This window comes from Tenrec ecaudatus, chromosome 14 (assembly GCF_050624435.1).
Source record: "Tenrec ecaudatus isolate mTenEca1 chromosome 14, mTenEca1.hap1, whole genome shotgun sequence".
Taxonomy (NCBI): domain Eukaryota; kingdom Metazoa; phylum Chordata; class Mammalia; order Afrosoricida; family Tenrecidae; genus Tenrec; species Tenrec ecaudatus.
Genome location: NC_134543.1, coordinates 40470382 through 40496997, shown reverse-complemented (window position 1 = coordinate 40496997; position 26616 = coordinate 40470382). Strand labels below are relative to the sequence as shown.

The window sequence follows — 26616 nt, the reverse complement described above, 5'->3', positions numbered from 1 at the left end:
GGTTGCTTTGTTACAAAATTGACTCGATGGTAAACATAACAATCTCAGGAGGTGGGATAAGGTTCATTGGTTGGTCTTTCCTGGGTTGTATGATTGGATATATAGTCTGCTGTTGACAATGTTGGATTATCCATTAAGCAAGATAAGCACAGGCTTAATTATGCTTACTTTTAAATCTGTGGTGAACAGTTTCACATGTTTGTATGAGTTTACTTGTTTGTATTTACTAATCTATAGTGAAGTTTCAAGCACAGGAAACTGTTCACTGTAGATTAGTAAGCACAAGTAAGCCTGTGCATACCTTGCTTATTGGATAGTCTGCTCCTGGTTATCAGAATAAAAGTCATTTCTTCTAAGTGTGTTAAAGGAGACACCAGGTCTGTAACCAGGTTTGGTTCACAGAGAATTTGTACCTGCCCCGAGTTGATGGCTCTTGTGTTTGCAAGGATAGTGTAAGATCAAGGAGTCATGCCCCAAAACAACAGAAAACTTGGCTTTTTGACCCAAAAAAAGTAACCCACTCTGTTTTTCCTTACAATATGGACTATGCCTTAAAATAGACTCCAGATTTCTAGCTGCAGTAGCTGTTTGAATAAAACCATAATACTTTGCTTTCAACATAATTCCTGTATGCTAATTGTATGTGAGCATGGTTTCTCAACTTTACCCCATATTCTAGGTTTCCTATCAATCTTGAAATCAGATACACCCACTCCTCACTTATCAACCTGATTAGGTTCCAAAGACCAAGCTGCTCAAGGAATATCGCTGTTAATGTGGAAATGGAGGATGACTAAATCAGGTCACAAAATCGAGAATGGGTGCATCACTGCATCGTCACCCCCAGACCACTGAGACTCTGGCCCTGCCAAGTTGAAACATAATCATAGCCATCCTAGCCAGAGCTGCTCTCACCTCCACTATCACTTCCCAGACTCATGTTGTTAATGCTCAAAATAGCCAAGATAGTAGAGATTTTATTATTGTAAGTGCCAGGTAGCAAGGTCATCGGTAAGTGAGGAGTGGGTGTAGTAAGACAGTTATTAAATTAGCTTTATTGCTTTAAAACTGCTGGTTCTAAAAACAAAAACAAAACTCACTGCCATCAGCCTCCCTGTGGGTTTCTGAGACCCTGTTTATGGAAGTAGGAAGCGCAGTTTTCCAAAGGAGCCACTGATGGTTTTGAACTGTCAACCACATGGATTGTAGCCCAACGCAAAACCACTACAGAGCCAGGGCTCCAGCTATTGTCCCTGTATTAAGCAATGTTGTTCCTTTGGTAGTGTTGGATACCAACGATCGGTTCCTGAGGAAGATCACCATCGGACAGGCTCCTACAGAGAAGGGGTACACACGCACGGTAACGAATTGTTTCTTCCCAAGTAAACTTTTTCGTGAGTGCCAGCTCCTTACTGCTTCCACCGGCTGATGCTGCCAGTTGTTGTTCTGCCGTCTCCCTTTTAAAATGGCAGAGAGTAGGCGGGCGGTATTGAAGCTCTTGACAGCCTTTGCCGTACGTACGTCCATGCTACCTGTCGTTTTTCTCCCAGTGTTTTCCTGGAGATGAATATCCTTGCATATACGGGGTCAGTGTGCCTTCACTTTTGAGGGCCGTTTTGCAGTGTGCCTCTTTCCTGTGGGAGCGCCCCCTTCTTTCCTTTCACAGGGGAACCACAGCCACCTGAAGACAAGCGGCCTTCACAGGGGTGGGTACATAGTAGCTTGTTGGTCCTCCTATTTGTTTTGTAGAAGTTAGCTACTCAGGGAACCCAGCCCTCTTCGTGCTGGAGTAGAACCCTGCTTCACAACACTTTTCAGGACAGATTTTTCAGAAGTTGGTCACCAGGATTTCTCACAGTTACTTGGGTGGACTTGAACCGCCGACCTTGCAGGTATTGAAGCACATTAACTGTTTGCACTCCCCAGGGACTAAAGAATTATTTTCTTCCTTTAAAAAAAAAAATCATTTTATTGGGGGCTCATACAATTCTTATCACAATCCATGCATCCATCCGTTGTGTCAAGCCCATTTGTACATTTGTTGCCCTCATCATTCTCAAAACATTTGCTTTCTACTTGAGTCCTTAATATCAGCTCCTCATTTTTCCCCTGCCTCCCCACCACCCCTCCCTCCTGACCCCTTGATACTTCATAAATTATTATTTTTTCATGTCTGACACTATCTGATGTCTCCCTTCACCCACGTTTCTGTTGTCTGTCCCCCAGGGAGGGGGTTAGATGTAGATCCTTGTAATCGGTTTCCCCTTTCTACCCCATCTTCCCTCCACCCTCCCAGCATCGCCACTCTCACCACTGGTCTTGGTCACCACCGCCCTGGATTCCCTGTGTTTCCAGTCCCTGTCTGTACCCGTGTGCATAAAGGATGGTTGTCATTAAGTTCTTTTTATTCTGTCCTTTTAAACAATTGAAACCTCACACTTGAAAGCAAGCTCAGCGCCATCATGTGTACGCTGACTCGTGTCTCTGAAGGACAGGGTCAGACCATGAGGAGTTGCGGAGACCGAATGAAAGGGCCACCGTGCTGTTCATCAGTGTGGTTTAACCTTGTTTTCTCTGTACCTGCCCCTCTTATGTGGATTATCTCATTATCTCATTTCACGTTTAAGACACTGCTAACAAATCTCCTGCCCCGCTGCTTTACTCATAACAATGCACATCGGGCAGTAACAGAGGCTGTGATGGTTAGAGTTTAGTGTCAACTTCGCTGAGCCATGGTTCTCAGTGGTCTGAAAGTTCTGTGATTATGTAGCCATCGTCACCAGTCATGTGACCGGATGTGGTCATCCTCCGTTTGCACATTAAGCCGACTTTTTGAATGAGCGACCTGGTCTTTGCACCCTAACCGTGTGGATAAATGAGCAGGTGTGGTCTGTCTTTTCCTGACCCACAGGCCCAGTTTGACATCTCTGTGGCCAGTGAAATCATGGCTGTCCTCGCCCTCACCAGTTCTCTGGAAGACATGAGAGAGAGACTGGGCAAAATGGTGGTGGCTTCCAGCAAGAAAGGGGAGCCCGTCAGTGCCGAAGACCTGGTGAGTGGTGGCAGATCAGGGCCGCTCAGAGGCACCAGTAACAAAAACTGCTGTACTGAATCTGTTAGCGTAAACTAATCCATAGAGTTTTGCTGTGTACATGTTAATTATGAAATGCACTTAATAATTCAGAATAAATAGGTGAGATACCCTAGCACCAATCTCCACATTTCAGCAGTTTGAGCAACCTGTGAGTGTTTTCAAGCTAGAGTGTATGGCTTCTGTTTTCAGAGGACCTTAGGAGTCCAAGTGAGAACCTTGGTAGTTGACCTTGGAGTCACACCCTGGTCACACCTCAGGACACATGGCTTCCTGCATGGAAGTCTCGTGAGGCCATCTGTCAATTCATCTCCCCTGGCAACTGCAGCAGGAACACTTGAAGCTAATCCTTAACCAACCTGAAATCCCCGAGCTCTGTCTGCTAGGCCGGTTCTCCATGTAAGGGTTATTTCCCGACCGCCTGGGTCGAAATGAGAGTTCCCATAGATAAATTTTTAAGGCTCTGTTTGTATTAACACACACCAAAATGTTGGCCTGAGATTGAGGCCGGGAAGGGTTTATTTTTTTGTTTCCCCAGCTTAGGCCAAAAAAAAGGAATGATCTTCCTTGTCAACATCCAAAACAGAAATGTGGAAATTCATTGGAATTGACCCTTAAATGGGAGCCATTGCTTTATCTTACTTTGCTTCCAGGTTGTTCATGAGGGTTGGATAACATAAAAGGGAGACCTGGGATAGTCTTGATCTCCTGGGTAAAATTTCCACTTCAACTTTGAGAAGCACATATTAAATCTGATTTACAGTCACTCCGCCTGGATACCAAAGGCTCAAGGAGCTCAGTGCTCCAGGAACCAGCGTTCCCCTGTTCTAAGCTAGTCTAAAGCGGGCTCCCCACATAGTCTGCAACAGAGCTTTGTTGAGATGCTTGTTTCCAGGGTTACATGTCTTTCTAAAAATTGCATGTGCATGTCATTTTCATTCTATCAGTCCTCCCTGCTTAAAATAACTGGTAACTCCACAGCAGATCCAGTAACAAAGTGAATGGATGCTGTAGTCCAGGTGAAAGTCTAATTGGTCCCACATGGCTAAGAAGGGAAGCCTTGTGGAGGTCGGATGTTGCCTTCTGAGGGGTTGCTGGCAGGAGACGACACCTGGTATGTGTTTCATAGGGGGTGAGTGGAGCGCTGACGGTGCTCATGAAGGATGCGATCAAGCCCAACCTCATGCAGACGCTGGAGGTGAGCGGGGGGTGACAGAGCCCACTTTCCTTGGGGAATCAAGACCCTCTACCTGCCCATCTCTCCCTTCCCATCCTTTCTCATACTTCTGGCAGGGACATGATTCAAATGTCAATTCCCTGTGGGAAATCTCTTCATTTTGGATTCCAACCCTTGACTGTGTGAGCCTTTCTTTCTTCTTTTCATGATGATAGTGTCTAACAGCATTTGCAGATGTACTTGAGGGGCACAGACTGTGTCTGTCTCGCTGCTCGACAGCACCCTCTGTGATCCTGTCTGGGGCGGGAACTTCCCTGATGACATCTCGATTCCCACAGGGCACGCCAGTGTTTGTTCATGCTGGACCGTTTGCCAACATTGCACATGGGAACTCCTCAATCATAGCGGACCGGATTGCCCTCAAGCTTGTGGGCCCTGACGGGTTTGTAGGTGAGCAACTTTGCAAAGTGGGTTCACAGAAATGAACCTCTCTCTCTCTCTCTCAAGTCAAGTGACGTGAGGGGACCCGGGCCAGGTGGCATTGTGAACATTGCCCTTCTCCTTCCTTACAGTGACGGAAGCCGGGTTCGGAGCCGACATTGGGATGGAAAAGTTTTTTAACATCAAATGTCGGTATTCTGGTCTCCGCCCACACGTGGTTGTGCTTGTGGCCACAATCAGGGCTCTCAAGATGCACGGGGGCGGCCCCACGGTGAGTGAGGAGAAGGCTGGGCAGGGTCTGGTTGTCAGGGTTTTCTGAATGCTAAGGGGAAGTTGGGGCTGGTGGGGTTGGGTGGGGGTGGGGGGCACGCGGGGGTCTGCGGCTGCTCTTACCGTCACAGCTCAGAGGCGGCCAGGAGCCAGGACTGGCCAGGCTGTGCTCGAAATGGCCACCTAATCACTCACAGACACTATCAGCTGTCAACATTTGAAGAGGCTGAAATTGGCTTCCTGGCCTTCCTTTCTGAGGAAAACAGCTGATAATATCTGAACCCCTCCAAGAACAAGCACTTGGCTGTACCCCAAAGCTCCTTCATGTTCCAACTGTTCTTTTTAGGTCTTAGTCCCATTTTCCCTTTAAATAGTGACACTGGCAGCCAGTCAGCTCAGCCCCTTAGTCCAGTTGTAGGCCAACCAGCCCCTTCTTGAGCAGTGCAGATGCACAACAAGACTACTGACGGCCTGGAGTGGGTGGGCGTTGGGGGAGGGGTGGAGAGGAGAGGAGGGAGAGGCTCTGGGCCATGGGGAGAATAGGAACTTGGCACTGACTCAGTGGCTCCCATATCCTCAGCTTAATCTGAACTTGGCATTTTCCTGAACTCCTCGCCGAGGCGCGCACACACACACACACACACACACACACACACACCAAACTCAGTGCCATTGTGGCGATTCAACTCACAGTGACCCTGTAGGACAGGGTAGAACTGCCCCTGTGGGCTTCTGAGACTGCCTCTTTACAGGAGGAGAAAGCCCCATCTTTCTCCTGACTTCCTACTTAGCAGAAATTATGTGCTAGCATTTAACACCTTTCCTCCAGCCAGTTCTCAGAGCTATTGAATTGTTGAAGTATTGAATGCCTTTCCTTTAGGAGGTTGTATGGTAATAAGGGGGAAGCGCTCCCTCAAGCTGCAGGATAAAACCTGTCCCTCGGTGTGGCGGTCCGCTTTTTCCCTGGATAATGCAGCGGTTCTCCAGAGGTCAGGCTCGGGATCCCTGTCTAGTCTGAAAATTGATTGAGGGCTCCCTGCAGCAGGTTTGTGTGGGTTCTATCTAGTGCTGCTGCTAGACTAGAACCTATAACCGTTCCATACTCACATAAGTAACATTTTTAATTGAAGTCAGTATTTTCCACATGGCGTTTGGACTGTCTTCAGTGTTCGTGCTCTAACTTGATGGATGACATCTGTGTTCTCACCTTCCGCATTCAGTCTACTGTGAAATCATAAAGCCCGCACCAAAGTCCTTGCTAGGGAGTCAGTCCTGCCTCACAGCGACCCGGCAGCGCAGTGAGTAGAGCCGCCCTGTGGGGTCTACTCTGTAGAGGCTGTCAGTCTTTTTTTCTTTTAAGAATTGTACAAGTGTCGCTTTATTAAATTCTAGAACATTTTCTTCTTCCTTGTACCCGTTGTTGTTCATGTAATTTTTATATGGGGCAAAGCATTCTCGAGTTCCACAACTTCTATATATAATTCAGTACCATTGATTATGCTCTTCATGTTATACAACGATTAGTGATAACCTTTTCCAAATTATTCTACCAGCACTGACGTAAACTCAGTGCCCCCTGAGCAACCACTCTTTCCCCTTCACGCATGCTGCTTCTTCTTCTTTTTTTTTTTTTAAAACAAGCGCTCGCCAGTTTATTAAAGAAAAATATTGCAGGATTTATTTTTCACCAGTCTGTTCTGGCCTGCTTCTAATGATATCAGAATCACCGGGGTCGATGATGGCCAGCGTGCACACCCTGTAGTACTTGCCGCACGCCGTGCCCAACTCGATGTTGTGGCCACTGTAGTGATGGACACCGGTTTTGGCCAACATGGCGCAGTACTCGATTTCTGGTTTCCTCCAGGCCGGGCAGTTGTTGGCCAGGATGACCAGTTTGGCTTTGCCTTGCCTGATCATCTTCAGCGTCTGCTTGTAGCCCAGCACGTACTTCCCACTTTTCATAACGAGTTGGAGCCTCAAGTTGATGGACTCCAGCGACTTTTTCGTCTTCTTTGTGGCCACCATCTTCCTGTCTTAGGTGCGGGACGGCCCCCAACCAAGAGCAGCCGCCAAGATGGCCGGGAAGGGAGAAAGGAAGGAAGACCCACAATGCTTCTTTCTTTTTTCAGTATTTTCTTGATCTAGTATTCACATATACACTTCCATGGTTAAATCGCTTGTCAAATGAGTTGTATCTACATTACATCCTCACAATCAGTTTTAGTGTTCCCTCCAGCTCTCCATTCATTGTTTGTTCCCCAAATCCCCTCACCCTTCTCACTCCCTACTCCCTCCACATCCCAGTTAGACCTTTGCATCGGGTATTAGCTCTACGTCCACTCCTACTGTGCTTCACAAACTAGGAAACCCAACAGAAACAATAAAACAAAATAAGGTGGCAAAAAGCAAACCATAATATAAAGACGCAAATAAAGAGTAAGAAAGAAAAGACCGCGGTTAGTATTTAAAAAGCTAGGGCAGAAATTGTCATGAACAGAGGCTGCTAGGCTGCTCCACGACAGAAAGGCCCATGGTGCTCCATCCAGCAGAGCAGCTGGCGGTTTTGAACTGCTGATCTTAAGGCTAGCGCCCAACCCAACTTGAACCCCCAGTGCAATGCCACCAGGACTCCTTTGTGATAGCACGTGCCACGTGGTTTTTGACAAGCCCATTGCACACTTGCTAGTGTGACTGAGCATAGCTTTGGCCTCGCAGGCTTCCCTGCAAGGTGAGGTCCCCAGGCTGTCCTCCGAGGGTTAGGGCCGTGATGCACTCCACACGCCTCTCTAGCCGGAGAAGCCAAAGACTCTTGGCCAGTGAACCCCTGATTCAGGTACAGAGTGCGCTCCTCTGTCGTGAGCACCTTTTCCGACTCACAGCCAGGCCTCTTCACACCTCACACCCGGCCGCCCAGCATGGTCTAAAGAAGAGAGGGGAAGAGGGCCTGACACAAACACTGCTGCTCTCAGTGACTCAGGGACAGGGAGCCCAGAACGCACGCCACGAGCATGGCAGCTCAAGGGCTTGCTTCCTGCCTCACCTGTCCGGGCCCCTTTAGAACACTGGAGCCCCATAACCTCCCTGAGGAGTGGGGCGAGACCAGGCCAGCGACCCCTTAAGCACAGTCTTTTGTCCGCAGCTACTCCTCCCAAGCTCCCTGTCTTGACCCCCCAGCCCCACCCCCTCCCGTGCTTATACCTCCCCTGTGGCCAAGGCACGGCTGAGTCATAGCACACAGCAGGACCTGTGGCACACCACTCACCCCACCACGGTGGGCTCCCTGCGTCGGTGTCTTCACACCTTCGAGGTGCTCGGCTGCAGGAGGAGGAAGTCCATCCGCTGGTGATTTTCCCTCGGCCTGTCTGTCTTCGGCATAACAGTTCTGAGCCGCTGAGACCTTCACTGGCCCTGGGCTGGCGTGGACCAGCGTGGGGAGGGAGCCCCTCGCAGACCCTGTCACAGGCTCCACCTCCACACCTTTGGGGTGGCCTTTGCAGACTGACGCTCCCCTCCCACGGGGTGTGCTGCGGTGGGTGCCCCTGTCGAGAGCATCCTTCCCCTGCCTCCAGAGACGGCCCCTCCCCAGAGAGCCCTGCTGGCCAAGCGAGGGTTTGAGTCGGGCCGTGATCTGCACGGGCAGCATCTGAAGCCAGCAGCCACTCCAAGAGAAGGGCTTTCTCCTCCCGGAAAGAGCTGACGGTCTCCAACGCTCACAAGGGCAGTTCTACCCGTTCATTGACTCGATGGCAGCCAGTGGGGTTGTATTTGACCCCTGTAAGAGATTCCCATGGCTAACTCCGGCGCTGCAGGGCCCCTGGTCTCGGAGCACTCACTTGTTTTAGGCCGAGTGACTGGACCCTCGAGGACACCCACTAAGCCTCACAAGGTGGCATGACGTCTCTCACTTGTTTCCTTGCCTTCCAGGTGACTGCTGGACTGCCTCTACCCAAGGCCTACACTGAGGAGGTAACCTTGACCCCTGCTGATTCTCACCTAGAAAGTGCCACCCAGCCAGCATTCCTCACCCTGACCCAGCAGTGCTCCTGGGAGCCAGGGGTGCTACAGGCCTTGGGGGCTGCCACCGTGTGAGATAAGAGAAAGAGGGGGAAGTGCTTCAGAAGGCACGGAGTCCCTAGAAACCACTGTCGCCGGTCAGCCAGGGGGGATGCGGCATCCGCTGGGAAGAGTCCAGGCGTGCTGCACATCGCTCGACATTGCACGGACGGCCCCTGTCAGCTCAGGATGTCAAAAGATGCCGAGGCTGAGGAGCCTGCTCTGTGCTGTTGGGAGACTCCTGTCGTGCCCCCTGTGGGGCTTGGCCGGGCTGGGCCCGGTGCAACTCTGTCCAAACTGCCCCTGCAGACCCCCAGCCTCTCGGCTTGTTTTCCCTGGCAGAGCTCCCAGGGGCCGACATGGTTTACAGCGAGCGCCTGCCTTTCCCTGTGTGTCCCGTTTACTACCAGGGGTGGACCTGTGAGGGGATGGCCAGACCAGCTGCTGTCTCTGTTCACTCCATGTCTCAGTCCCCACCCAACCCCCAACATCTCCTTTCCCCCTTCTCCTACACTCCTCCCCCCCAAGGCGTTTAAAGGATCAAGCAATGCCTGGTCACCCGGTGAAGTCTTTCAGACGGCCTGGAAAGGAGTCACCCTCACCCAGGGCCGCCTGTCTTAAGAGTTATGATTTGCCTTTTATGGTCATGTCTGAGGCGGGCGTAGGAGGGGAATTTACAGCTCGGGCCCTCCTGCCCCCCCTCCCGCCCCCCCACAGCCTTCCCTGTGTCTAATTGGAGTGGCCGCCCTCACCGGCCCAGCTGGTGTCTTCATCTCAGAAAGTCTGTGTACTGCAAACCCTTCACCGCCTGCCTAGCATCCACGTTGGCTTTCTTGTGACGGGGTAAAGCATGAGCAGCGCTCCTCAGAATCAAACCTAGCCTGGCCCCACGTTTCCGCTTTCAGAGGGCGAGAAGAAAGAGCACAAATCCCATTCCCGCTGATGAGGGTGGCACCCTGGCCTCCCGTTCCTTCCTGCTCTGCCATGATGGGTGTGGGTCTTCACACTCGGCAAGGTCACTGCTGCTGACTCCCTGCCCCGGGTGTGGATTCTTACTGAAGACTGCTCTACTTGCTGTCTTTTAAACGTACGCTTGTCTTTAAAAAAGAAAAGAAACGCCAGAATAGAATCCGTGAGCCTCCTGGCTAGCTGGGCCTTTCTCGTGAGTGTACGCGTCTGCCGTTGTGCTGGTGCAGAGACAGAGTTCCGTCCTGCCAACTTTACCGCCTCGTGGCCGCAGACTGCTTTGTTAACCCAGATCCATCTTCTCGTAGTGTGGTGTGTTAAGTATTTCACTGAGTGTGCCTGTAGCGTTGTGATTTATTGGCCCTCGCCCTATTGGTGGGGGTTGGTATGGCTTGCCACAAGCAGTGTTCTCATTTAAAGGTTTATTTCCTTAATGGTTGTCTATTAAATTCCATCTTTTTCATTCTTGCAGACAGCATTTATCTTGTTGGCTGGTGTCCCTTATGAAAGTTCACTTTTGAGCTCAGGAAAACCTTTGAAAGCCTGGTGGATGTTGTGTTGTTTTCCATTAGTCTTTATGGCAGCTGTGGAACAACTGTCTCATAGCAACCCTGTAGGGCAGGCTCCTCAAACTATGGCCCACGGCTGCTGAGAACATTTATCCAGCCCTCCGGGTGTTTTTGCCTCATTTGCTTTTTTAACTTCAAAATAAGATATAGGAATTTGTTCATAGTTAGGGTTTTTTTTAACTATAGTCCGGCCCTCCAGTGGGTCTGAGGGACAGAACTGACCCCTGTTTAAAAAGTTTGAGGACCTCTGCTGTACAGGGTTCCCAACTGTGAATCTTTATGAGAGGAGATAACCTCAGCTTGGTGCTGCAGAGCACTGAGGGACTTGAACCACCCATTTCGTGGTTAATGGTTGTGTTAGTCCACGTAGACTAGAGAAACAAATTCATGGATACTCCTGTGTAAGGAAAAGCTTTAAGTACAAGAGCAGTTGAATATTGAGGAAACATCCCAGCCCAGTCCAGATGAAATCCATAAATCTGTTATTAGCCCATATCCGATACCAATCTATAAAGTCTTCAGACTCACGAAACACATGCAATGCACCAAATGCAGGTAGGTGGGTGGGAAGTCTTGTGGATCCAGTGGCATTGTAAGCATTTTGGCACTGGCAGGGGTCTCCACATGGCTGGTCTGGCTCCATCAGCCTCTCTCCGTGTGTCTTCACAGGATGTCTCCCATGGAGTGAGCATGTGTCTCGCCTCCAGTGAGCTGTTTATCTCCTTAGTGCCTCCAAGTGAGGTCATCAAGCTACGACCTGATTGACAGTCTAGACTCCACCCCTTCACTCTGAATCCTCAAATTGACACCGGATTATGTAACTACCACAATGGCCCAATGCCTGACCCACAGCACCACAGGGTTCTTATAATTTATGTAGAGGTAACTAATTACCTTCCTATCTCTACTAAGCTAGAGCTGGTTGATGGCCAATACAACAGCTCCAACATTGCCAAACTGGCTGGGACACAAGCTCAACACACACCCCACCACCCCCGGTAGTTTGTGCTGGACTCAAAGCTGCCCTCCTGCAGGGCGTTCCCTCACCAGGGTGAAGAGCGCACCTGAGAATCCCTCCCGGACTTGCCCCCTTGTTCTGACAGCGAGTGGCTCCTGACTGTAAAGAGGACATTTCCCTGGTAAGAAGCCTCTGCAACTGCTTCAACTCTGAGCTCACCGGCCTTCCACTGTTGTTTTCACAGAACCTGGAGCTAATTGAAAGGGGCTTCAGTAACTTGAGGAAACAAATAGAAAATGCCAGATTCTTTGGTGTTCCGGTAGTCGTGGCTGTGAATGTGTTCAAGTAAGTGCGGCAAGAGGGGGAAATGGTGAGGAAAGCACTGCACAGCGGTGCCTTCTCGTGTGACTGCTCTCTGCGCCGGCCGCACGTGGTCGGCGAGCCATTGCCCTCCCCGGCACGGCGTTCATTAGTCACAGCGAGGACTCTCCCTGCTGGGGACTAAGCGGCAGGCCCCTCTTCTCCACGGGGTGAAGTAGATGTTCTCTTTGGTCTTGGGAGGCACAGCCCGACAGAGTCCCATTATTCCACCAGGCTGGTGGGCTGTTCTTACAAAGGGTCGAGCTGGTGTTGAGCTGCAAGGATTCGCGTAGGAAAGGACTTGCGTGGGTTGTTCACACGTGGCAGTGCTCCTTTCGCTCTCGTTATCATGGCCGAGCCACTGAAAGGGAAGCAGAGCAGAACTCTAAAGCTACTATCTACTGATTCTGATGACGGCTTAAACTATTCTAAATGCTTTCTGTATGTTTACTTGCCTAAGCCCATAGCATCCCGAGAAGCCGCAGTGCCATGGCTAGTCCCGTTCCACTCGTGTGGAAGTTGAGATATGCAAAGATTTTGTCACTGGCTGAGAGTCGCTTATGGGGCCCAGATTCACTCCCAGGCAGTATTCCCTGATTAGTCGTCGTTTAGCAAGTACTAATCACCTGGGCCTTATGGACAGCCCAAGACTGCCTTCTCCAGCCATCCGTCCCTGCTCAAGGTTTTAATGTGAAACACTGTCTTCACAGGACGGACACAGAGGCTGAGTTGGAGCTCGTCAGCCGCCTTGCCAAAGAACATGGAGCCTTTGATGCTGTGAAGTGCACTCACTGGGCAGAAGGGGGCAGGGGGGCCTTAGTTCTGGCACAGGCCGTCCAGAGAGCAGCGCAGGCCCCCAGCAGCTTCCAGCTCCTGTATGACCTCAAGGTGAGCGACTTACTCTGGGGAAAACACACACCACCTGACGCCTCAGATCAGGGCCCCGTGGTCCCATGCTTTGACCTTATGGGTTTGGTTGCCGTGTGAGTGAATTACATGACCACTGCATGGGCTCCCAGCCTTAGGCAGCTTCCTTACAAATGCACGCTTACCTAAAGGGTGAGGGTTTTGAAGAGACTCCCCAGGACGGGCCCTTGTTTCGAGGAGCAAGGGGACGTCATCTGGAGATGCTGTACATGTGGATCCTGGGGTGCTTGAATTGTTTGTTCAGACCACCTTTATCCCAAGGGACCAACCACTTGACCCATCGACTAGGAGTGCCACCAAGCTCAGCAAGGTTTATGACCACTTCCAGTGATGGGGGAAGGTGGTGTGCGCCTCCACACTCTCCCTGACAGCTCGCTGTCTCGAGGTCAGAGTGCAAGACCAGAGCGCTGCAGGAGCCTTGGTCCCTTTTTCCATCACCTCTGGCCCAAGCAGAGGCACTGCCTGCTCTGTGGTACCGTGGCAGGAGTTCAGCCAAAGGTCATCCTTGTTACAGGCTGTATCTTGTTTCCGTTCTCTGCTCCTTGCATTTCAGGTGGTGTGTCCATGGCACTAAAGACCTCCTTAGGACCGTAGAATGAGTACTGTAGCTGATTCTGCTTACAAAAAGTTAGTGGAAACATGGGATTATAAGATAATGGAGCTTTTCCGTGAATTTTTTGAAGCCCTCATATTCTTGAGGTTGTTTTTTGGCCTGATTTTTTGTTGTTGTTGTTACTGGTTTTTTTGTTGTTGTTCTTGTTTGTTTTTTTAAAACATTTTAGGGCTCATACAACTCTTACCACAATCCATACATATAAATACATCAATTGTATAAAGCACATCTGAACATTCTTTGCCCTAATCATTTTCTTTTTTTTTTTTCTCTTTTTTCACATTTTATTAGGGACTCGTACAACTCTTATCACAATCCATACATATACATACATCAATTGTATAAAGCACATCCATACATTCCCTGCCCCAATCATTCTCAAAGCATTTGCTCTCCACTCAAGCCCTTTGCATCAGGTCCTCTTTTTTGTTTGTTTGTTTTGTTTTTAACATAATCATTGATTCTCAAAACTCTTTACTGCCATCAAGCAGATTCCAACTCATGGCGACCCCGTAGCACAGGGTAGCATTGCCCTTCTGTGTTTCTGTGGCTAATCTTTTACAGGAGAAAAGGCCTCGTCTCTTTCCCATGGAGTAGCTGGTGACTTTAAACTGCTGACTTTGTTTAGCAGCCTAACGTGTAACCACTGTGCCGCCCAGCGCTCCAGAAAGCCTGACTCAGAGCGAGCCTGTCAGAGCAGAGCAGAGCCGCCCCGGAAGGTTTCGGAGACTGTGACTTGATGGGCGCAGAAAGCTTTGGCTTCCTCCCAAGGAGCTACTGGTGGTTTGTAGCTTGGTGGTTTTGCACCAGTGATCTTTGGGTCAGTAGCCTCTCATGGGTAACCCACTGTGCCACCGGGACTCCAGAGTGACCCTAAATTACCAGGGCTGGTAGGGCAGGGAAATCACCGCATATTAATTTGGGTGAAGAGAAAGGTAAGGACACAAAAAGGGGGTGATCGCAATACCACAAAGGAATAAAAGGCAGGAGAAGACGCACAAGAGTCACCAACAGCAAAGGTAACGAGGGCTCCGTGCTCTTACACGCACGATCCTGAATTGCGAACGATGGCAGACAGGAATCTTCAAGGGTACACGTAGGCAGGCAGGCCAGGTGAACCGAGGTGTGGAGGCAAATGGGTCTGTGCCCGCAACCATTTATTTCTACCTACGTATTTGAAGGTGCTGTAAACATCCCTGTGTGTTTGGAGCAAACGGGGCAGAGATAGGTAAACTTGGCCATAACCAAGCACCTGGAGGGAACAGGTCCCTGGGCTGTACTCTCAGGGAACCTCGAAGTCCACCAGCATAAGGGAGCCCACAGAGAAAATGCTGTGTGGTCCCCTTTGGCGAGTAGTGCTTACAGAGCCATCCTCAAGTGCACCTGCCGGCTGTGTCACAGAGCAGGTGTCTATGAACTTTTGCACAGAAAACCAGGCAGGAGAGGAACCTCCTAACCTTTGAGCTTTGGTGTTCTCTTATTTCTCTTTGCTTTTGCAGCTCTAAGATGATTACAAGTCATATCCTCCTGACAGATCGGATTGTCTAGGGCTCCTTGAAAATCTGCTCAACCAATCACCGTTTTAGACAGCCCCACAACAGCGCATATGCCCACAAATGTAAAGCAGTTAAAGCTCCCTCACGCCGCCTTCTTTCACGGGGCGTGTGTGTGGGACCCTGTCCGGAAAGGCCACGCGGAGAACGAGAAGTGGGATTGTAGGAGTGTACAGCCCATTTCTATGCATAGCTTCGTTTTGACAAGCAGGAGATGGCCTCTTTTTATATACTAGTCTTAAGTCACCCCGCAACGAAAGTGCTTTTTTTAACAATTCTGACTGTCTTGGCATTTATAGAAACTCCAATTATTAGATGCATGTGTAAGTAACCTATGTCTGAGATCAGAGTAGAAAATTCGCTCTTTTTTCTTGTTTGTATTTCAAGGCCCCTCCATAAGTAATTGCTGTCTGATTTAAAAGGGAGATTTTTTTGGTAATAGATTATTGTTTTTCTTTTTTTTTCTGATTATTGCTTCTTTCATAAAACATGACTCGCTCAGCATTTTGCTGTGGTTGTAGGGTGTACAGAGCCATTGATACATTGCCTAACTTAGAAGTTGAGCATCCAAATGACCTGTTGGAAACTTTCCTTTAGACGGTCTCCCCGCTAGCTGTTTGCTCTGTAGTGTGGTGACGCTTAGAGAAGTGGGGCCCACCTCCCTGAAAGCGCTGCGCTCCCCACCAGGTAGACTGTTGGCCTCTCTGCTGCCATTGCAGGTAGGGTTGTGTTTGCTCCCAGTGGCACGGGAGACCGCCTCTTCCACCACTCCCAGCCTCTATTGATTTCGCACTGTGTCGTTTTAATACACCGGTGCTTTTATTTGGTTATTTGTGAATTCATTGTTGTTGAGACTGCACACAGTCGAACACAGACCAACTTGGCAGTTTCTACAGGGACAACCCAGTGACGCTCATGCCCTTCCTGGAGTTGTGCAGCCTTCCCGTCCTCTCCCAGTTGTTGTTCTCATTACAGACTCCCTGCCCCCTACATTTCCTCTCTGATCTCTCGAGTTTCTGTTTACGTCTGACCCCATTTAGCTGGATCTTAAAAGAGCAGCAGTGAGCAAGGCAGAAACCTTCTTTACGAGTTCAGCTAAATGGTTGTTTGGTTTTGAGACGACTTGGAGGGATATTTTTGAGTTACAGTTTAAAGATCATCCCAGGGCAGGGTGAGCTTCTTTTTGTGACTCTTTCTAAGTAACAGCAGTGGCCTCCCGGGATGTTGTGTTGAAGGTGGCACTTGCCTTTCATGTACCAGCTGGAGGTTATGGAGAGGGATATTGGTTGTCTCATGGCATAGATAATATCCAGATATAGCTTGGCATGTGAGGAGGTGGATGGAGCTTTGTATTAGAACCTCTAGAAATAGTTGTTCTTGGAGAGTCAAAATATTGTTATGCTGTTAAGGTGTGTGTGTGTGTGTGTACGCGTGTGTACGCGCATGCACAGTATGGTCACCTCTGTGGGTCATTTTCTACTTCAAGAAATGTGGGTCTTGGTTTTTGAAGGAAATGTTTTCAGCTTGGTAAGCCTCAGACAATTTACATAGCTGTGTATGAAACCACCCAGCCCCTTTGGAGACTCTCAACTAGAATGTGGCCAGGGCTTGGTTATATGTCCCCGTGGGTTTCTAACCCTGGTCTCTCCTCCCCCTCCTTGTGTGTTAGCTCCCAGTGGAGGACAAGATCAGGATCATCGCCCAGAAAATCTATGGGGCAGATGACATTGAATTGCTCCCCGAAGCCCAGCAAAAAGCCGAAGTCTACACAAAGCAGGTAGGTGTGTGCATGTGTGTTCTCTCAGCTCTTTCTAAAGCAGGCCTGGGAGGTAGGACCCCTGGGTCTCCTCCAGCACTCTGCGTCTGCTCAGAAGTACAGTACGTGGATTGGGTGGTCAGGTCCCAAGTTGTTTCCTGCTTCACAATTCTTTCTTGAAGAGTGATTCAAACTTTGCATATCACGGAGAGGGCAGCATGCCTCCCTCAGTGTGGAACTCTCGTCTACCATGTTGGGAACTGGGTTCAGGTCCCACCAGTACCCCTCAAGTGTAGTTCCCCCCACCCCCCATGTGTGTGGCTATGATTCTGAACAGATGTCGGCCGAGCTTCTGGATCGCCGTGTGTAGAGGGCCCCTCAACAGCAGCTAACAGCAACGGGCACACCATGCGTCTGCGAGTGTGGACCAGCCACGAGAAAGATAGTTACCATCGCACAGTACCGAGATCTTGCCTTCATGTATTATCCTTACGTCTGCTCCAGATGCTCCTGTTCACTTGGTTATATAGTTGAAAAAGGAGCCATTGGTGGTATCATGGTAACACCTTGTGCTGCTAACTGCAAGGTCAGCGGTGTGAAACCACCAGCCGCCTCTCAGGGTGTTCTCCTGTAGAGAGTGGCAGTCGTCCAGGGGTTTAGGTAGAAAACAAATGTTTGGAGAATGATGAAGGCAATGAATGTACAAATGTGCTTGACACAATTGATGTATGTATGGATTGTGATAAGAGTTGTATGAGCCCCTGTTAAAAGGATTAAAAAAAAAAAGGCAGACTTGGAAACTCATAGGCAGTTCTACCCTGTCCTATAGCGTTGCTATGAGTTGACATTGACTCAGTGGCACTGAAATATAGTTAAAAATTTTCAGCCAATTGATTCATTTTGGGGTCTTGAGAAGTAAACTAGAGGGTGGTGAGGTAGAGATGGATACAGAGGGAGATAGGCATTAAAGTAATTTCAGGAGTCCATACACGTGAGGCTAGGGTGTGTTTTGTTGTAATTGTCCTTTTTATTTTTCTCTCATTTTTCCTGCCTCTCTTTCCATCTTTTCCCAGGGCTTCGGGAATCTGCCCATCTGCATGGCCAAAACCCACTTGTCCTTGTCTCACAACCCAGAACAAAAGGGTGTGCCAACAGGCTTTGTCCTTCCCATCCGTGACATCCGCGCTAGTGTGGGGGCTGGCTTCCTATACCCCTTAGTGGGAACGGTAAGTGCGCGCTACTGATTGATGGGTTTCTGGTTTTAAATCCATTACCGAAGCCCCGGAGCAAATGTGCAGCGAGCAGAATCCACCGCCAACCAAGGAGAGCACTGGAGCTGGGCGCACGGCAACTTATCGCATGCTTTCGGTTCAAGTCTGTTTCCCAAGGACACTGTGACCTCAGCTGGATCCAGAACAGCCCTACTTGATTGCCGGTAGTCATGCTGAAATATGCATCTCAAAACCAAACCAAATTTGCTGGCATCAAGTCAATGTACCACACAGTGATCGCCTGTGGGTCTCTGAGAGTCTGACTATTTTCCAAAGTAGAAAGTTCAGTCTTTTTCCCTCAAAGCTGCTGGTGGTTTTGAACTGCGGACCCTGCAGATTTAAGCCCAACAAGTAACCAGGACTAGCACTTCCTAAGCACCTTTCACAGACTAGCCCAGCGCTCCTGATGGTCAGCTGAGAGAGTGCCGGAGGCACTGCATCTCTGTGACCTGAGCCAACACCTGAAACGGGACTGATTGGGTTGGTTGTTTATTTTCAATAAGGAACGCCCTGCAAATGAGCCCCCATAGAAGTAGAAAGTGTGATTGCTTACTACACTTGAAGATAAAGTAGCTGCTAAATGCTTTCACGGTCCTGCAGATTTTCTGTGCATGGAAGCTGGAAACTCGCTGGTTGAGTCGCTGAGGGCCGTTTCAGGCATTGCCACAGTTTGGGCAGTGCGCTCACTCAGCCAGTGATGGCCTGTGGAGCGCTGCCTGCCTTCAGTGTCCTGAGGAGGTGGTAGGAGGGGCATGAAATTTGATCCCGTTTTCACTTCTGCCGATGTGGGCTGTGGGCAAGTTATGAGAGCCCGGCGCCCCTGCCCACCAGTGCTCGGTAGTGCTGCCAATCTACAGGTTTTCTAGAGCGAGGTCAGCCACGTGCCTGCCCACCAGTGTCTCCTCCCCCAACCATCCAAAGGCAGAGGTTTAGTTTGATATTAAGGAGCCTGTCAGCCTTCAGGAGATGAGGAGATGCCCTTGTCGGGGAACACTGCCCACTTCACCCAGCACGCTGAGGAAGGCAGAAGTCCGTGTGCTTTCTGGAGAAATTGTCAGCCGCTGAGAGTGGCGGCTGCACCCTCCACAGTGACATTCTGTGTCTGCAGGCCAGTGGTGGCCGTGCAGAGGGAAGCAGGCCTGAAGGAGGTCACGCTAGTAAGAGAGAAACACAAGCTGCCCTCTCAAGCTTGGAGCGCTTTGGACCCCCAGGTTGGGGAACATGTTTACAAACTTAACCATGCCGGCTGCAGTAACCCAGGGGGTTTGTGTGGTTGACCTGTTCACACGAAGAACTCAGATTTCTAGATCTAGGTGCATATGTATGCATAGGTAAAATCATTCCATGTTAAATATTTTCTGACTATCAACGTGATTCGTGTTTGGGAGAAAATCCTCTTTGGAAGAAATTTTTTTTTTTTTTCAAAAATCATCCCAAACCCTACTATCTCAATATTATCAATCTTTGGAGACTGTCTTAAGAGTTTTCTCCCCACATGCACGTGCATGTCTACATCAGCAGGCCCAAGTTCTTTATCATGTCACCTTCAGGCTTGCCTGCAGTTTGAGGCCGGGCCTCTCCTTTTTCCTGGTGCCTACGTTCAGTACATCCCATTCTCGCATTGACTACAGAGCCTGCAGCTAGTGTGGGAAGTATTGATTAGCACTTGGATATCAGGATTAGATTCTCTAAAGTATAGATGGTTTGTGAGCCAGAAGGTGACTCATCCTTAAAGATGACTCATCCTCTTCTGTAACATTTTTATAGCTGAGTTTTGGAAGTTCATCCTACACTGTTTTCCTGACTGAGTTTGATGAGGAACTTGTGTATGTTCACTATGCAGGAGATGGTGACAGAAGAAAACATACCAAGTTTTCCCTTACAAGCTGCACAAGTTTGCATCTAAGTAGATATTTGTCAAAGCCAAGCCTTTAGAAAAGTGAAAATATATCCAATAAGCATTCCAAGCTCAGTTTTAGAAGGACAAGTTGGACCAGTAAGCATACTGATTGGACAGCCACCTCTGTGCAGTAATGTCCTGGCCCAAGATGACAACCAAACGGAACTCGCTGCATGGAGTCAATCCAGCTCATAGAGAGCCTGTAGAACAGGGTTGGTCTGCCCCGGGGGTTTTTGGAGGCAATAACTCTTCAGCGTAGAAAGCCTCATCTTTCTTGCTGACCCAAGTTTAAGTTAAAGGTTATTCATTCCGAAGGTCATTTTGCTGAAGCAAAAGTAACATGGACATCCACACACGATTCTTTTAAAACAGACCCGACAAAACTCGTAAGCTTCAAGAAAGGGTTGGCGAGCAGCGAGACTGACTGCCCAGCCGCCTAGCCCCGCTGGTCCCCGCAGGGCCAGTGTGAAAGCCCTGCTGTTGCCTGTGCAGTTGCTGGTGCAGACGGCTATGAAGGCCGATGTGTAGCTTCAGTGAAGGACACGAGGGCTTCTCTGCGCCCGGAGCGGCATCGGTGGCTGGGTTTCCCCTCTGATGACAACTGTACAATGCCAGTCTCTCTCTAGCGCTGGACTTTCTCCCGGGGGGAGGGGGGGTGCAGGCGGAAGGAGAGCTAAAGATGGTTTTTCCTGCTGTTTCCCTTGTCCTAGATGAGCACAATGCCCGGACTTCCCACTCGGCCCTGTTTCTATGACATTGATTTGGATCCTGAAACCGAACAGGTGAATGGACTCTTCTAAACAGGTAAGTTGTTACCGAATGAAAGTTCTGAGTTTTCCTGACGAAGCTTTTATGTGAATTATAGGATTGAGTTCCCCACCCCAGAAGCTTTGAAACCTCAGCCTCTAATGCTTTCAAAACCTGTTCCCCAGAAATAGACGTGAAAGTACCAAAAGGGAATAAAAACGTGTAGCAGAGTGAACCCCGAGCAAAGGGAGCATCAGTGAGTTGGCAGTCGCCAGCAGATGTCATAAAGAACACGGGTGTGGACGGCAGGGTGTGGGTTGTCACAGGTTGACAGCATAGAAGAGAGGCCCCGGGTAGCTGCATTTTGGAGGGAGGCTGAGCCCTGGGGTCTTTGGGTTCAGAGTTGGCAGCACACGAAGAGCAGGGGCAGCTGTGAAGGTAAGCATTGACTAAATGTCCGTGGTAGCAGAGAGACTGCCAATCCGGGAGTTCTGGGGACCAAAAGTCTTAGTTGAGAGTTCGCCAAAGTGTCCATCACAGCTTGGGGAAATGATCTACCCCTAGAGCACTTCCCATTGAAATTCAGAAACATCAAAGAAGAAAAACTCTCCTTCACAGAAAAAATATATGACTTGCCTAGGCAGATGAGAGCATGAGAGTGAGATAGTGCCTGTAGACCAAGCAGCATGCCTCCAGGGGAAAGCTGGGGGGATTCCCACTTGTGTTGATACCCCATCTGTCTAGATGATTTCAGAGACTCCAGGTGGGTCACCCCACTTTTTTTCCCAGGACATTACTTAGCCGTGTATTCCAGCCAATGAGGTGGTAAGCCAAGAGTCAAAGAAAGCATGGGTTTTGAGAAGTTGAAATCTGACTTGGAAACAAACAAAGCGAAGTCCTGACAACGGCTCACCTGGCCCAGAGTTAAAACCCAATAGGTTGAGGAGCGAGGGCTTGAGATGAGGAGGACTGAGAAAAGCTAGAGAAGGATGGGGCAGAACTGCTCCCCAGGGTTTCCAGGGCTGTGAACCTTAAAGGAAACAGGCTGCCTCATCTTTGTCCCCCAGGACATCTCATGGATTTGAACTGCTCACCTTGTGGGTACCCACTGCACAACCAGAGATCCTGAGAAAGGACATGGGTGTCATAAAGGTTATGATCCAAAGCCCTCTCACTGCCGTGAAGCCACAGTGATCCTAGAGGACAGGGTGGGACTGCCGCTGCAGCTTTCCAACGCTGTTAATTCTATGGGAGTATAAGGCCTTGTCTTTTTTCCTCAGAGAAGCTGGTGGTTTTGAACTGCTGACCTTGTGGTTAGCAGCTCACCAGGGCTCTTCCAAAGATTATAGTATAGTATACTATCAGAAGGTCTGGCAATATTTAAGAAAATAAAAGTCCAGGTGGAAGCAAGCTGTAGTAATCACTTTAAACAGCGTCAGGGTGGTAAGGAGAAAATTTGTGGCCTCGGTGTGGTCTTTGATCAAGGGGACATAGTGTGACATGGAGATGTCCTGCATGCTCACTGCCCAGCCTGGTCTTGACCTGTATCCAGTGTATTGGTCCCCAGTTTCCAGTCATGGTTTGGGCCGACCCCAGAGGAGCAGATAGAGCCTTGACAATGTATGAGTGGGAGAGAAGATGAAACTAGAAGCTTAGAGAGGACATTTATTTCCTGTTGGCTTTTCCTTCCAGATGGTCTTTCTTCCAGAAGCTACTCTGGAGCTCTGACGGAGCCTGGGCCGAGCCTGCAGTGAGCTGGGGACTTTCCCCAGAAGGCTGCCTGTCATCTTGGTGCCCATCTCCGTGTATAACTTAACACAAATCATGCACATGTCTGTTTACTGAACCACCACAGAATAAAGTTGAGTAACTTTGCCATCTTTGTGTTTAAGTATAAATTGTGGTTCTTTAGGCTTTGTTGCAGTATCCTTGCCGTCCTGTGTGAGTCCTGGGACTGACAACGCAAACTGCGTTTCACGGGAAGCCGTGGGTCTGCCTGTGTTTCTGGGAGGACACGTCGTCAGGAAACCTCCCGAGGGGCTAACGTTAGGGGTGGACACAGAGAATGGCCATGTACCTTGCTATGTTGTCGAATTTTTCACTAAGAAGTATTGCTGATACAGGACTTTGCCCTGAACATCTTGGAATTCTCACAACTTGAGCACCATTTCCTTACTTTTTACAGTAGTGGATTTTGTACCTCTTATTTTTAAGTTCCCCATGAAGGACGGTCACTAACTTGGCGATAGCCCTTCCACTCTGCTGGTTCAGCAAATACTAATTTAGTGCCCACTGAGTGCAGGTCCTTTTCCTGCAGAAGGATTTTTTTTTTCTCCAGTGGCCCCTCTTCTGTCCTTTGTCTCCCATCCTCTGCTCCCTCCTCAAACACCCCCCCCCCACCATCATCTTCCTACATTACCTCCTTCCAGCGGCTGCTGCATCCCCAAGGGTGCCAGTGCTAAATCTGTCGGGCCCTGGTAGAGGTCGTGAGTACAGAATTCAACTTTCCCACCTCCTTACCTCACCTCTTGGTACTCACCTTAGGGTGATTGTGCAGATAAGGGAACACGTCATCAATGACAATTTGTACGGTGACTGACACGTTGTAACTCAGTAATGTCATTTACATCCAAAGCATCCCTCCAGCCCTGTCTGCACAGAAATGCCGAGCTCATTATTTCTGGCATTTGTTAAAGTGTTCTGTAAACCTTCATCTGGAATGGGGTTTGCTGAGACGTCGCCCTAGAGACAAGTCTGTCTGGCATCAGATGGGATGATTGTTCAAGATGCTTCATCTTAGAGGATTTGGTCCTTGTTTGTATCCACACACACAGCAATGTGAATGTAAGCCCTGCGTACTGGGAGGGTAGTGAACACAATTGGAGGAAAGGGTAAGAGAGAGATTGACAAGCTAAGACTAGTAGATAAAGCCATAAGAGAAGTAATACTGAACTGTTTTTTTTTTTTATTAAAAGATCATTTTAAGGGGTGGGGGGAGATGAGCTGATACCAAGGGCTCAAGTAGAAAGAAAATGTTTTGAAAATGATGATGGAAACATGTACAAATGTGTTTGACACAGTGTCTGTATGGATTGTGGTCAGAGCCCCCAATAAAATGAATTTAATTAAAGATCATTTGGTTAAAAAATCATTTTATTGGGGGCTCTTACCATGAACTGTTCTTTAAGATGAATGTTGCTTGAAATGAATGCACCATCACTGATGGGAGAAACTTCCTAAGTGGAAGAAAACATGCCTTCGGTACAAACTCAAATAGCACAACTTGTGATTCCCACTTGGCAGTTATTTTGGAGACCTTTGTGCGTCTGCATTTCAAGATCCACCCTGTGTCTTTGGACTACATGGTACTTAAAAAGAGTCTTCCAATGAGGGAGACTGAGCCTGGCTCCGTGTTTTCTGGTAGTACAGTGTGGCAGTGATAGATTCTCATGGGCCTTTTTGTGAGAACAACTGTAGGATCAATTCTTAGCAATGGGATTGCCCAAAAGGGGGCCTCGAGCTTTGAACTGGAAGCAGACCTGTGCTTGGAAGTGTCCAGAGATAAGTTCTAATGCATCAGGTAAGAACACCAACTCTCTATCCCCATTTCACAGAAAGCAGACTGCAAGACTGGCTAATTCCTGCCTAGACTGTGGTTTGTTTTCACCATCTGCCTTCAAAGCTTCTGATCTCCTACAAAGCAACACTGGCCAGGCCTCACCCAACTGGCCTCCCCATGTTTGAGAGGTGGATGTGCATTTTACATCATTTCAGAAGGAAGAGGAGATAAGGGTGGGAGGAGCAGAGGGGAGAAATCCAGAGGTTGCTGGATTACGTGGAATTCATGGTTTTGTGGAATTGAGTGCTCAGTCTTATAAAAAGATGTCTTAGGTACAGGCTTACAGATTCCATTTCTATAATAGGAGACCATAAAGAGCACACAGGATGGTATTAAATGTCTACAAAAGCATAAATGGGATACCTATGAATATAGGTCCTTAGGACCCTTCTCTGGACCCCTCCCCCTCCCAATTAATGTCAGCAGATGGGCCTCCTAGGAGCTGCGCCTCAGATGGCTGTGGCTGTGCCTTGGTGATTTATGTACACGCTTAACTCGAGAGAGCGAGGGTTGTTTCTCTGCTGGGAAGCAGATTGCAGCAGGATGACGGGAGCTCCCGCTGGGTGGTGCGTCCCACACAGGGCCCACGAACAGATCAAACCACACAAGAACTGGAGGCACGGATTCATTCAATGGTGTGCACGGGGATAGGGTTGGAGGACTTGTTCCCAAAAGGTTCTCTGACATGAAAGGGCTCGTAACAAGGAATTGCAGACCAAACTTGGTAGCTACAGGCCTGGGCTGTGGGGGAGGCTAGGATGGGATGATCAGTATTGTTCAAATGAATATGCAAGCTATTTGATTGGAACACTGGATCTGGTGATTTTAAGATAAGCTGTAGGTAGGATAATTTCTCATCAAATTGGAGAGATATTTATAGGCTGCTTCCCATTATGTAATGAAAAGTTACTAATGGAGTTGCAGACAGTGATGTGGGTAATAGTTGAAACAGCCTGTCACCTAAGTGCATTCAGGAATGACAGGTATCTTACATATACAAGGAGCTGGATACACTTGCAAAGGCCATGTAGATAGGGCACCAGGTTCTAGTCTCAGCCAAATGAAAAACCACAATGCAATTACATATTTGTAGCACAGTGTGTGTGTATGTGTGTGTCTGTGTGGTAGGGCGGGGATGAGCTGCATGTAATGGACTTTGAAGAAATCTGCCTTGGTTTGCATTTCAACTGAAAAAAAAATGACCTCATTTGAAAAATGACGTTTAGTTCCTTCTCCAGCTTTTTTTTTTTATTTAAAGGAAAACATGGAATAAGATCTGCAAGTCACTCCCTGCCATCGATTCGATTCCAACTCACATGACCCTCTAGGATAGGATTGAACTGCCCCTATGGGTTTCCTCGTGTATAACTAAGGGAGTGAAAAACCTTGTCTTTCTACAGAGTGACTAGTGGTTTCGAACTGCTGACCTTGAAGTAAGCAGCCCAGTGTGCAGCCTCTACGTCAAAATTGAAAAGTGACTTGATGACAGTGGGTTTCAGAGTTTGTTTTCCAGGTGGGATGGGGTGTAGGCAGTAGTGGTAAATGAAACAAGGGTCAGGCTACAACTCCCTAAGGGAGCCTTTAATGTTTAGCTTCCTACCACCACCACCCAAAAAAAAACAAAACAACAAACCACTCTCAGCAAGTCAATTTTGACTCATAGTGGCCCTATGGGACAGGGTAGCGTTTCTCAACCGGTGGGGCTCCACCCATTTGGGGTCAGACGACCCGTTCACAGGGGTTGCCCATTTCCTAACAACAAAATCACAGTTATGAAGTAGCAACCAAAAAATAATTTTCTGGTTGGGGAGTCACTACAACATAAGGAACCGTATTAAAGGACGATGAGAACCACTGCCCTAGGGTTTCCACGGTTATCAGTCTGAGCAGGAGCAGACGGCTGCGTCTTTTCCCAGAAGCACTGGGGTGCACCCTCGGCCTTTGGTGTTAGCAGCCCAATGCGTACTCCTCTCCACAACCAGGGCCTCCTCCTTTCTCATAAGACAAGGACCGACCTTGTCCATCTGGAGACGCTTACCTTATTTTTGCCTCTAAGTTGCAAACTCCCAGGTGTCCTAGGTTTGAGAGACCTTGACCCTCAATGAGGATTTGCACAGGTCACATAGTGGTTAGGGATGGCAACGTTCGCTATCCTTCCGCTTGGACACATTTCAGAACGCGCCATCAGCAGTTAGCACCCCATCTGAGCACGTGCCGGACATTCCCCAAGCGGAGAGGTTGTGCATTGCTGTGCAGAGCCTAACCAAGGCTGGGTCACGGGAGCAAGGTCGCTTTTATTTTGAAGTCTGGAAGGTAGAAAGGGGATTCCTGTGCTGCAGGCTCCT

At 48.9% G+C, this 26616-nt stretch overlaps 1 protein-coding gene and 1 pseudogene across 1 annotated transcript in view; one reads left to right on the top strand and one right to left on the bottom strand.

Annotated features, from left to right (window-relative positions):
* The window catches only part of MTHFD1 (methylenetetrahydrofolate dehydrogenase, cyclohydrolase and formyltetrahydrofolate synthetase 1), a 67119-nt gene extending 44587 nt beyond the window's left edge, over positions 1–22532 (top strand). Inside the window, exons 17-28 of the mRNA XM_075530513.1 lie at positions 1284–1360; positions 2912–3052; positions 4221–4289; positions 4607–4718; positions 4841–4980; positions 8904–8945; positions 11770–11870; positions 12596–12773; positions 16648–16755; positions 17808–17960; positions 20616–20709; positions 22345–22532. Coding sequence (XP_075386628.1) covers positions 1284–1360; positions 2912–3052; positions 4221–4289; positions 4607–4718; positions 4841–4980; positions 8904–8945; positions 11770–11870; positions 12596–12773; positions 16648–16755; positions 17808–17960; positions 20616–20705 — 1211 coding nt within the window. The 3' untranslated portion in view covers positions 20706–20709; positions 22345–22532. The remainder of the gene's footprint in view (positions 1–1283; positions 1361–2911; positions 3053–4220; positions 4290–4606; positions 4719–4840; positions 4981–8903; positions 8946–11769; positions 11871–12595; positions 12774–16647; positions 16756–17807; positions 17961–20615; positions 20710–22344) is intronic.
* LOC142425343 (large ribosomal subunit protein eL30 pseudogene) lies at positions 6600–7111 on the bottom strand (annotated as a pseudogene).
* Positions 22533–26616: the final 4084 nt, after the last annotated feature.